Below are 13,039 nucleotides of genomic sequence, written 5' to 3'. Positions count from 1 at the left end.
GCTTAATCGTCTTCCAGGAATTCTAGTTTCCATAGAATCCATTGTCGGCCATGTTGCTTAGATCAGCTGTTCTCTTTCCAGGAAGCTAGTTGGCAGGAAGCCACAAAAACTTGCTGTTTAACACCCAGTCACACTCAGAGACTTTTCCACACACTCTCACAAAAAGAAATGTGTTAGTATATTACTAAAAAGCTGACTGGAAAAATGTGTTAGTATCCAAAAAACTGTGAAAATCCGCGGAGCTGATTTTTTACCCTGTTACTACGGCCAGCGTCACCTAGCAACTTTTTAAAACAAATCGGCGTTTCCGCCCCGTTCGCGGGTCGCGGCCGCGTTTCCACCCGCCCACATTGTGGTAATGAGGACTCTACGATCGACTGTGGCAAGTCAGTATCACTAGTAGATGGCGCTCAGAATAGTCAGACAGGATCACCTGAATGGATGTATGTTGATTAACGCGGTTTTTCGACTATCACGACTATGGAATACGACAAATACTCAAATTTAACCCTAAACGAGCTTAAAATCATCCTTCGCAGCAGGAATTTGAAGGTTTCTGGAAAAAAGAAGGAAGCAATACATTTTGAATTGAATTGAATTGTCGGGAAAACCGTACGGTGAAGTGTGAGATTTAACCCCCGCCTCGGTGACACTCATTAACATTTCCGGGTTGTGGTTAGCGCTCTCGATAATTGATTTTAGACTGGGCCTGAAAACAAAATACCGTCACAATGTCAGACAGAAAAGCGGAGCTGGAACTGAAGAAGAAGAAGCTGGCGGAGATGCGCCTAGAAAAAAAGAAAAAAGAAGAAGAACGACGGTTAAGGGAGGTTAGTTTTCTTCAAAACACTCCGTCTCCACTCGGAGTTTGCGTCACAACACTAACTACTGTCTGTCACACATGCTCTTCGTGCCACAGGGACTTGTCACAATTGATAGTGAATGAATAAAACCAATATCAATGACCAGGTCCACTATCCCTGTATAATATAAAAAACAAGGGTGGCAACAAATTTTCAATCTGACAATGACTTCTCCACTTCAATCGACTGTAATTCCAAAAATTCTCAACCGATTCACATGAAATAAGCTTTAATACAACCTAGAAGACTTTCTGCTTCCAACGAGCCTTTAACCACCACTCTAGGACAATTATCTCACAACGAAATCACCGTTTTTTGACGAGAGATAGCTCAAATTGGAGGTGTACCGATTCTATGGTGGACAGCAAAATGGTCGTATTTTTCACTTCAAACGATGATTTCTATGTGAAATCTTAGAGATAACCCCAACAAACCATACATTTTTTAAAACTACGCGGTCATACCTGTACGCTTATTTCATTTATTTGTATAATCCACGCGATGGGTGAGCTCACAAGCTCAAAATCGAACAAATATACGAAAAAGTCACCTCGCACTATCGCGCTGGCGGCCATTAATCACGTGACGTGCAGGTTCGGGCTATGTTAATAGAACCGCGACAAGTCTACGTCTGTAGACTTGAAAAAAGGAAATATTTGCTAATAATACCACCCCTCAGACGAATGTTGCACTATATTTTCATAATACGGATATTTTATTAATCAACAGAACTATTAATAAATTTTGTAATGTTTTTCGAAATCTCTAAGCCAATCAATGCGCGTGAAATATTTAGCCCGTTACTACGATATCACGTGATTAATGGCCGCCCAGTTGATGACAAGTTGAACGCCGCGTTCGTCCTCATTTTCGATTTTGAGCTTGTGAGCTCACCCATCGCGTGGATTATACAAATAAATGAGATAAGCGTACAGGTATGACCGCGTAGTTTAAAAAAATGTATGGTTTGTTGGGGTTTTCTCTAAGATCTCACATAGAAATCATCGTTTGAATTAAAAAAAACGACCATTTTGCTGTCCACCATAGAATCGGTACACCTCCATTTTGAGCTATCTCTCATCAAAAAAAGGTGATTTCGTTGTGAGATAATTGTCGGAGAGTGGTGGTTGTAGGCTCGTTCGAAGCAGAAAGTCTTCTAGGTTGTATTAAAGCTTATTTCATGTGAATCGGTTGAGAATTTTTGGAATTACAGTCGATTGAAGTGGAGAAGTCATTGTCAGATTGAAAATTTGTTGCCACCCTTGTTATTTTATTATACAGTTGCAGGGATACTGGTACCCCCATCATTGGTCTAATCCATTATCAATCGTGACAAGTCCCTGTGCTTCGTGCGACGTTTTGGTCCGTAATTTTGTTAATATTCGGTTGATCTGTAAATATTATGCATCAATTTGTTCAGTAAGGAATTTGCATTCAGAAATAAATCATGAACTGGCATAAATTTGTTTGTGTTTTCTTCTATCAGCGATAGTTTACCTAGCATACGCTCGCGTAATGCTGAAAAACAGCTTTTATGGCCCGTCACGTGGCGCCACCTACTGTATTTTGATATGCTAATGAGCAGGTGATGACGTCACTGTAACGTTTCCGAGCGTCCGCGGAGCGGATTTTTCAGCATTACGCGAGCGTATGCTGAGTAAACTATCGCTCATAAATGAAAACAAAAACAAATTAAGTGAAAATTGTTGTTTATTTCTGAATGCAAATTCCTCACTGAACAAATTGATGCGTAATAAAGGTAGATAAACCGATTATTAACGAAATTACGGACCAAAACGTCGCACGGAGAGTAGGTGTGACAGACAGTAATGTCTATTTATTAATTGATGAGACCTGTTTTTCTTGGATATTTTGCTTACTTTTTGGGGTACATACCTCATTTATGTCTTAACAGAATGCCAAAAATCGCGGACAACAACTGAATATCCGATATATTTCCAGTTCTGTACCAATTAGATGGATTGGCAAAAAGACTCCTTAAGTCCAGTTGAATGAGAGAGAAAATCCTCCATTTTGTCAAATTTCTTGAATTTTTACATTGTCACCATGCCTACGAAATGAAGTTATTTTTCTTGTGGGGTCTCAACAACTAAATCAGGGTGGCGTAGGCATGGTAACAATGTTCAAATCCAAGAAATTTGACAAAATGGAAGATTTTCTCTCTCATTCAACTGGACTTAAGGAGTCTTTTTGCCAATCCATCTAATTGGTACAGAACTGGAAATATATCGGATATTCAGTTGTTGTCCGCGATTTTTGGCATTCTGTTAAGACATAAATGAGGTATGTACCCCAAAAAGTAAGCAAAATATCCCAGAAAAACAGGTCTCATCAATTAATAAATAGACATTAACAATAACAGTAACATAGTCTGAATGCCAGTCGTTGTTTACGGTTCCGTACAACGTCTGACCGCAGGGGGTCATCCTTATTACCAAGATGATGTATTTTACCGAGATGAACCGAGATGAAATGAAATATAGCATATTTATTTATTCCTTATCCATTTTAACACTTGAAATCATGTTATATCAGTAATAGATACCTTCTAAAGTCATATTTTACAACCTATTTTTTTTTTAAATTAAAAAAAATTTTGACTTCAAATACATTAACTCGGTTAGAAATAAAATTTCATTGAATTTTATTGATCGACGATCTCATCTCGGTACAGTTAAGTTATTTTTCTACAAAAATATCCGACAAAATATGTAAAATATGACTCCAGCAGGAATTTATTACTGATATGATATGATGTCAATTGTTAAAATCGTTAAGGAATAAATAAATATGTTATATTTCATTTCATCTCGGTTGATCTCGGTTCATCTCGGTAAAATACGTCATCTAATAAGGATGACCGGCCACAGGGGCTTGTAAACTGGCTTGGATTTTACTTCCGGGTTGTTGATAATCTCGCGAGAATGGCGCTAAATTTAAACTGCAAATAAATTCAAAATATCACAGAAACACCTCTTGTTGATAATAATAATAATAATAATTTTTTGAGCCTAAAATAGGCACTTGTACATTCTGCCAGCTCACAGTGTAACAGTCGACAACGCGAAACTGTGTTCGATCGATTGTGCTTTTGTTTAACACTCCGTGGTATTTCCGGGTTCCCCGGGAACCCCGATGACGTAGATACGCGATGACGTAATCACGTGGAAGCTTTTAAGATGGCGGACATTTTCGTTTTTGTCTTGTGAAAATCGAGCAAGTATTTCCTATTTTTCGTCAACCATGAAAAATTAAGGTGAGTTCAACGATAATTATTTCATTTGCGTGATGTTTCATTTTCTCAAAAACACCAGCCCTCTGTACTGTCATGTGTTTTAAAGTTAGTAAATGTGGTTTTTAAGAGGGGACTTAAAATGATCCGCCAATTGAAGTGTCTAGACGGGTCGAAGACGAAATCCGCCATTTTGGACATAAAAACGGCCTGATTAATTCTCCTTATTACATTAATTTATGGTATGATACTTGTTCAAAACCACTTTTATTTAGTGAATTTGAGTGTTTTAAATTTGTTACTGGTGTAAAGAAATCATTTTAAGTTTCTGAAGTATGATTTTGAAGTGCCTTTTGAGGTGTTTACAATTTTCGTGATTTGATCACGTGACCGCTATACTGTGCTGCGATTGGTCTAGACCACACCAAAATAAAAACATTAACACGTGCTTTATTTTCCTAGAGTTTTTAGGCTGATACACTGTTTATTTCTGTTTTTGAATGAACAAATCAGTGGAGTATATCAACCAGATCTTCAAAACTGAAATTATATGGCCTATTTTGTCAAAAACGTATAAATAAAAGCAATTTAAGCATTTATTTTATTACGAGAAATTTATTTCTTTATTTTACAGATGGATGCCCTTACAGAACAATGTACTATATCTCCAGATGCACCTCAACCAGTAGAATGTTTGAAAAATGGGCACATTCAATTTCTCAAACAGAAGATTTCAAGTACCGGTACCAAGTCAAAAAACTCTGTAAATTCTGAAGTTGCTGATCATCTGAAAACTTGCGTTTGTGATCCAGCGCAATTGCCTAATCATAAAAATTTGGTCTCTGCCATAGGCCGTTCTATTGATAAGTTCAAGAAAATTAAGAACCCCACCAGAGATATTTCGAAAGTGGAGCAGTTATTCAATGAGCGTTTCAAACTCCCAGCAAGAGTTCATTTAACAGAACCAATTGTTGAAGTGCCAGTGACTCCGGATAGTGTAGCTACGCCTGGTGATTTAACTCTCACCACTCCGGGACAATCTGAGCAGCAGTCATATAAACGTCGTATGAACTTTGGCTCTTCTCCAAAAAAAATTTAGATCTGATTGTGCCAAATGTGTGAATCAGCAGATTGCAATTAAGGAGGTCTCTAAGTCGAAACGCAGTCTTATGTATCAACTTAAATCTACAGCGTCTCCCAGAACAGTTCAGCAGTCACTTAATCGTAAGAAGAACATTGAAAGCAGTTTACGTGCTAAGGCTAAAGCTCTACGTGGAGACCTGAGACCTGAATCAAAAGGAGCGTAAGATTAAAGCTTTAGAGAAAAATGTTGCAACGTTACAGTCAGAACTTGATGATAGTGAACATTCAAAAGAAATTTTGGCGGCAAAGTCTCAAATTGACATTTTGTTAAAAAAACAAAAAGAGATGCAGTTGATAATAGATCGGTTAGAATCGCAGAATTCGGATTTAAAAAAACAAGTGAAAGATCTTCAGACCTCTGTTGACACTTATTCACAGTTAATGGAAGAAGAACAGTCAGTTGCTAAAACTATTAGTGTCAAGAAAGACAAAAAAACTTGAAATACTTGTGGATATATATACCCACATACATGCCTTATTTCTGTTTTTTATGGTTAGATTTGGAATCTACAAGTAAAAACCTAAATTTTGATACCCTACAAGGCATGGTTAGGTTAGGTTGGGTGCAATCGTTAATTCAATATGGCCGCCATAAAAAATCCAATATGGCCGGCAAATAACGCACAATTTGGCTTTATTTGTTCTAATTTCTGCATAACTGATGTGTTATGATGTTGCAACTTGTTTTCTGGGCACCGTTATCTTAAAGAAATGTTTGCAAAGCTCAGTTAGGCTACCCTTTAGACGCGAAACTCACATTGAAGGTCATATGAAGTTCAAGGTCACGGTGACCTTTGTCAAGGTCAAGGATATTCAAAAATTTCGTCTCGGGTTGAAAACCTTTGAATGTATGTCTGCTGAAAATTTCATGTAGTTATCTTTACTGTGAGAAAAATTATGGCTGTTTCAGTAAGAAATCTCATAAAACAATCACAGTTTTTCAGTCTTTTGTCTTAGTTAAATCAAAGACAAAAGGCGACTAATTTCCATACACTAAAATTTTAATATTTCCGCTACTAGGTGAGCTAGAAAGAAAAGTTATATACCGTTGGCTTTGTTTTTTCATGCTCTTTCACATGAAATTGGTTTCAGGACTCTATCTCCTGCTTGAAAAAAATGTACAAGTGCCTACCTAAAATCCATATAAAATATGCTCATTGACTTTACAATATAAAGACACAATTTAAACATAAAGATAGAAAAAACAATTTATATCATTAGTTAAAAGCTTTAGTGAACAAATGGGTTTTAAGTTCCGATTTAAAAACATCAGTAGAAAGACTAGATTTAATTGCATCTGGTAAGGAGTTCCAAAGTAGTGGGGCGGAGTAAGAAAAGGCCCTGTGACCCGCAGAGACCAGATTGACACGAAGGATGACTAGAAGTGATTGACTGTTTGATCTTAACACTCTAGAGGATGCCTTGTATTGCACTAATGATTTCAAATATTGTATGGCCTGACCATTCAAAGATTTATAAGTAAGGATCAAGATTTTAAATTGGATGCGGTATTTGATTGGAAGCCAATGCAGATCGTGTAGAATCGGTGTTATGTGACAAAATTTTGAGTTTCGAGTCAGGATCCGGGCAGCAGAATTTTGAACACGTTGTAATTTATCTAAAATGTTGTCAGGGAGGCCAAAGAGTAAAGAGTTGCAATAGTCAAGGCGAGTTGTCACAAAAGCGTGAATAAGGCGTTCAGCAATTCCTTGATTCAAAAACTGTCTGATCTTACTTATGTTTCTAAGGTGATAGAAAGCTACAGAGCATAAGTGGTTTACATGTTTTACCATGGACATGTTCTGATCAAAAATGACGCAGAGATTACGTAAGGAGTGAGATGAAGTAATTACAGCATCATCAAGATTGAGATCAAATGTGCGAAGCTTAGTAAGCTGTGATGGAGAGCCAATTAGGGAGGACTAGGTTTTGTCACCGTTTGCCTGAAGAAAGTTTAAATCCATCCAATGTTTAAGTTCAGTATAGCAAAGTTGGAGTGTATTTTTGGACACCAATTCGTTAACTTTTGGTTTTATCCTGAAATACTACTGTGAATCATCTGCATAAAAATGAAAATCTAAATCGAATTTCCTTATGATATCGCCAATAGGAAGAACGTAAATGGTGTACAGCAGTGACCTAAAACAGACCCCTGCGGTACACCAAATTTGAGTAAACATGGTTCAGACTTAGAGTCGCCTATACAAACAGTTTGATAGCGATCAGTAAGGTAAGATTCTAACCATTGGTAGCAAGTACCTGACAGACCAATTCGGTGTTTAAAACGAGCGAGTAGAGTATCATGGTCAATAGTGTCGAAGGCGGCGCTCAAATCGAGCATAACCAGCCCAACTACCATACCCTGGTCAATTGACATCAAGATATCATTCTGAACACGTACAAGAGCAGTCTCCCTACTACAACCTGACTTATAAGCCGACTGGTAAACCTCATGTAAACCATTATTTTGAAGATGTTGATTAAGCTGATAAGCTACTACTCGCTCCATTACTTTTGATATGAAATGCAGAGTAGACACTGGTCGGTAATTCTTGAGACATTCAACATCAAGACTAGGTTTTTAGCCCACTTGGGACTTTAGTCCCAGCGGGCTATTGCGTTCACTTTTCGTCCGTCGTCCTTCCATTTGTCCGTCCGTCCGTCCGTAGACGGAATCCAGTTATTTTGGAAGTTTTGAAGACGCTTCAAGGTAACGTCTTGATATTTGGGTTACACATGTATCTACCCTAGACACATCTTCAACCCAAAAACTGGCCCTGTCAGAATCAAGATGGCCGACTAGCAGCCATTGTTGTTCGCCAAAATCAGCACTTTTTACACATTTTTGAACTTTTTGAGGGAAATTTTGAAGACGCTTTGATCAATTAGCTTGATCTTTCGGATATATGTGAATCCCCCCAGGGCCCATTAACATAACAAAAATTGGGTCGGTCGGACTCAAGATGGCCGTCCTATGACCTTTTTAGTGCCCAAAATGTTAATTTTGGCCCGAATTCTGAGTCCTGTAGCTTCCTACTGGTTTGCCATTTCTCATTGCAATTTGTGATGGGTATTCTTTGGAAAGGGATGTTTTATACCTGAGACAGGTATTTTTCATCAGCCAATTATGACGCAATTGGCGGCCATCTTGGTGTCACCAGTACTTATTCGTAAGTGGGAAAAAGTTTTTCCACATTATATTGATACCTAAGCGTATTTTGCTACCACAATCAATTAGAAAGTTGTAGCTCATAACGTGTTCTATGATTGTGGTGAGTTTCAAGGTAATTGGATTTCGTATATGGCCACCAGGGGGTGTTGAATAATACAATATCTTAGCATTTCTTTATTATATTCGTACCTATGCATATTTTGTAACCACAATCAATTGCAAAGTTGTAGCTCATGACATCATCAATGATTGTTGCAAGTTTTAAGGACATTAGTTTTTCTATATGGTCACCAGGGGGCGTTGAATAGTAGAATAACTTAGTATTTCCTTATTATATTGGTACCTAGGCATATTTTGTTACCATGATCAATTTCTAAGTTGTAGTTCATGACATGTTCTATGATTGTGGTGAGTTTCGAGGTCATTGGGTTTTGAATATGGTCACCAGGGGGCGTTGAATAGTAGAATGACTTAGTATTGCCATATTAAATTGGTAACGAGGCATATTTTGTCATCACAATCAATTACAAAATTGTTGCTGCTGACATGTTCTATGATTGTGGTGAGTTTCAAGGTCGTTGGTTTTTGTAAATGGTCACCAGGGGGCGTTGAATATTGAAATTGTTAGATTGTTGAGCATTTGAAACCACTTCCCAAGTGGGCATGGTGTCCCTGGACCCCTAGTTTGTAAACTTTATAAGAGCCCAGAAAAACACCGGACTCGAGACATTTGTTAATCATAACAGTAAAAAATGGAATGAGGTAAGGTAGAGCTGCTTTTAACAGCCATGTAGGAATGGCATCGAGTTTACAATGCTTAGAAGGAGACTGCATTATAAATTTGGCCAGCTCAGCCTCTGTAACCAACTTAAATTCATCCAATAGAATACCATTGAATTCGGGTTCGTCCAAGACTGTAGTGGAAAGACTAGGATAATCAAGTTTGTCCCTGATGTTGGTTATCTTTGCTTGAAAGAAATTAGCAAAGTTGTTGGCGAGTACAGTCTTGGAGGAACACGATGGTAAATGAGTAGTACATTTGCGGTTTAGGAGGTTATCTATAATTTCAGACAACCTCTTAGGATTGTTATAATTACTATTTATCTTATCAGCTAAATGCTGTTTTTTAGCTGATAAGATGAGACAATTTACAACATTTCTCTGAGTAAGGAACATTTCTCTTTGAATTGAAAGTTTAGTTGCTCGCCATTGCTTTTCCAATTTACGGCGTAGCTTTTAAGCTATGCGAACGTCATCATTAAACCAAGGAGCGTGGGGACGAAGTGTAATTGGCTTTGTAACAATAGGGGCATGTTCGTCCAGTGAAGAGGTCAGAGCGGCGTCTAGCTCCAAGGCCATGACGCGGAGATCACGAAAATTTAACATCCACTCTACTCTTGAACGACTCACTGAATTCACAGACATTGATATTTCTAAGTTTTCTGTAAGATATAGTTTTTGTTAAAGCACACGGACGTGAGATGTTGACAGTAAAGTTAACTGGAAAATGATCGGAAAGTCCAATATCAGCAGCATTGATAGATCGAACAAATGAATCTTCAGAAAGGCGGGTGATCACTAAATCCAATGTATGGCCCTTCCTGTGCGTTGGAACATTGACATGTTGACAGAGGTTGAAGGAATGCAGAAATGATAAAAATCTCTTGGCAGTTGAATCTTTTGGATCATCCACATGGAAATTTATATCACCAACAACTTATAATTTACTAGAACAAGCAATGCCAATGGTTTCTTCTAGGAGATTTCCAAATTCAGTCCGAAACTGGGAACGGTAAATCTATTCTTTCTGTTTGGAGGTGGGTGATAAGTGTTTATCAGACGTATACAGTCTTCTTTAAAAATCAAGTCTATAACTATCGCATCGAAACTCTTGGCATTTAGAAGTTTAACCTCCTTCGGTTGCAAGGTGGTATCATAGATAATTCCGGCACCGCCGCCCTTTCCATTACACCTGGGTCAGTGCATTAAGTTATAACCAGACTGTTTAAAGTTGGCCTTCACAATGCAGTCATTATCGGTCATCCAAGTTTCAGATACAGCAGCAATTGAGACTGAATGATCAAAAAGATAATCAGATACGGATAGCGATTTGTTACAGATAGATTGATCATTGATGACTGCGAGGTTAAGTTTTAAATCAGATTTGTCCTTGACCATAGGCACATATATTAAGTTTTTCTGATTGACTAAGTTAAAAGTCTGGTCAGGAATTTACGGTCTGTTTGACATTATGACAGGAATAGCACCATTGTCAGCTTCACCATAGTAGAAGTAATTCCTTTTGTTGAGTTTTGATCCACCTCTACAACCACGACTGGTTGATTGTTTGGCATTGATCGATAGTTCATGCAATCTGTCATAAATTGGTTTTGATATTCTGTATGTTGAACTGAGTTCACCAAGTCCTTTAATAACATTCCAAATACTATGCCGTGCTGCCATCTTCATACATATAATCCAAATAAATTCTTCAGACTAAAAACACCATTTGTTCAGTAAAACCGCAAAGTTAAAAGTTAATAAATGCATGTATAGAATCCTGATGTATTCACTGATGTACTGGTATCCAATGTCGTAGTCGAAATAAAATCACAGCTGAATAAAACTACTTTAGTCGGAGAGATACAAAACAGTGCAGCCACAACACGGTGCGACCTGATTGAGAGAAAAAAAAAAAACGGGTCTAGTTTAGACCGGTCTAATTTGGCACGGTATTTTTGCCCATGTGAACGCTTGGTCCGGTCCAATTTAGACCGGTCTGAATTTAGTCTTGTGAACCTGCCTTAATTCTAAGTTGTGAATTGCATTACAGCATAGTTTGTCACCACAATGCTGGAATCACAGTATAAACATTACACTGTGCTCTTGAATGTTCTATTGTTATGGTACAATGGCCTCATCTTAATTATGAGAACATCAAATGACAATGTAATAGGTGATAGTAGTTCATGTGGCCTTTAATTACTTTACATTACTAATACAAAAGTTTTTTGGGCAAGACATAGGGATCTTAATTATACCTCTTTGATAAAGTCCCTGAGTTCTGAATAAATTCCATGATCTTATTTTAGAAATATGGTGTAATTGGTTGTAGCAATTAGCAGGTTTGGGTAGTTTTCATAACCAAAATCAATTAAAATGCATAAAAGCATTGGGCACAAAAGCTGACTAAAAAGATTTCTGGCTAAAGTATCCACGAAAATATCTAGAAGCACATTACATTTTTTATGAAAAGCAATTTGCATCAAGACTTAATTCATTGCTTGGAAAATGCACCAAAAAGCAGTACATTTTCAAAATTTTCTTGGGTAGGACCCCCAGATCCCCCACATTTGTCATGCCTTTTTGGTGTCATTGCTATTCTTTTTTCCGAGTAGAACCCGTCTATAAACTCTGTGTACAGGCCTGGTGATGAGTAACAAACAGCCCCCATTGAGGATCCTTATATTTCAATCAACAAATTTGAATTTTCGGTGCCTCGTTGTTTTTGCTGCTGATGACGATGATCATGGAATTTTGGGTCAAGGATCAGAGAAAATAAGGGAATCATCAGGGAATTTTGGATTTCCAGATCTGTAAGAACCCTGACATTTACATGTGCATGTGGTGAGACATACATACCTACGCAATTGGTAAATTTTCATCAGTTTTTGACTTACCTTGATAATTTCTTCTAGAAAATCAGAAATTATTTACCTTTCATACTCATTGGAGAACCTGTTTCTGTTCATACTCAAAACCAATTCTGCATTATTGTTTCATTATAGTCCAGAGAAGCTGTTGCTAAAGAAGCATCATCTGGTCAAGTGAATGTGGATTTACATGCTGAGACAGAGAAAATGTTGGAAGACCTAGGCATTCCTTTATCAGGTATAAAATCATTTGTACAGAATTAGTAGACCCACATAGTGATTCCTGTCTATATTTTGCATTTAAAAAGCGTCGAACAATTAAAAATATGTTCTCTAAAAAATTACACTTGTTCAAAAGGCTAAATGTTATCAAATTCCAGCAAGCAGTTCTGGATCAGCTCGTTCATCAGTTTCTCCTGCACGTGTATCACAACCGGCTTCCACTGGACCACCTGAATCTGGTGATTCTCACATTACTATTGCTCCACAAAGGTAGGTTTCTTGAAACTCCATCTATATTCCTGAACCTGTGTTGTATAGCTAGGTATTTCAATCATTTATTTTTTCCAGCTTCAGTCCAAAAGTTTCTACAAAAATGCTTGGTGTATCAAAAGTAACACAAACTAACATCCCCCCAAAAGAGACAGTTGCCTACAGTAAAGAAACACAGACACCAGTTGAGCCACATGATAAGGAAGGTATGCTGGAAAATATATTTGTTTTATATGTCCTATGCAGTCAAACTTGGTTAATCACTATCACACAGGACTGAGCCAATAAGCAACAGATGAGCAGATGTATGCTGTTGATGCATGGATAACACACGTCTTTAGCATTATGGTTTCTGATTTGTTTTTTGGGAAACCTTTTAATATGCCCTAGTGCGCACAGGAACTTTAATCTTTGACAATTGTAAAAGGGTCAGGGAAAAAAGCTCTTCCCCAAATCAGTGCCA

The 13,039-nt window shown here is 37.6% G+C and overlaps 2 protein-coding genes across 3 annotated transcripts in view; one reads left to right on the top strand and one right to left on the bottom strand.

The window, feature by feature from the left end:
* Nucleotides 1-383: 383 nt before the first annotated feature.
* Nucleotides 384-13,039, top strand: part of LOC141907641 (cytoplasmic dynein 1 intermediate chain 1-like) — a 55,933-nt gene continuing 43,277 nt past the window's right edge. The window contains exons 1-4 of one of the 2 annotated variants that reach the window (XM_074797354.1): nucleotides 384-830; nucleotides 12,220-12,322; nucleotides 12,465-12,576; nucleotides 12,655-12,782. In XM_074797354.1, the coding sequence (XP_074653455.1) occupies nucleotides 732-830; nucleotides 12,220-12,322; nucleotides 12,465-12,576; nucleotides 12,655-12,782 (442 nt within the window). In that variant the 5' untranslated portion in view covers nucleotides 384-731. The remainder of the gene's footprint in view (nucleotides 831-12,219; nucleotides 12,323-12,464; nucleotides 12,577-12,654; nucleotides 12,783-13,039) is intronic. The other variant, XM_074797355.1, reaches the window with a different exon arrangement.
* Nucleotides 7,352-10,894, bottom strand: LOC141907084 (uncharacterized). Its single transcript, XM_074796654.1, is given in 5 exon segments — nucleotides 7,352-7,621; nucleotides 9,176-9,840; nucleotides 9,908-10,108; nucleotides 10,429-10,503; nucleotides 10,699-10,894. Coding segments are annotated over 5 exon segments (1,407 nt in total).

Source organism: Tubulanus polymorphus, chromosome 6 (assembly GCF_964204645.1).
Source record: "Tubulanus polymorphus chromosome 6, tnTubPoly1.2, whole genome shotgun sequence".
NCBI lineage: Eukaryota > Metazoa > Nemertea > Palaeonemertea > Tubulaniformes > Tubulanidae > Tubulanus > Tubulanus polymorphus.
The sequence above is the reverse complement of the archived record's forward strand: the minus strand, read 5'-3'. Positions and strand labels throughout refer to the sequence as shown.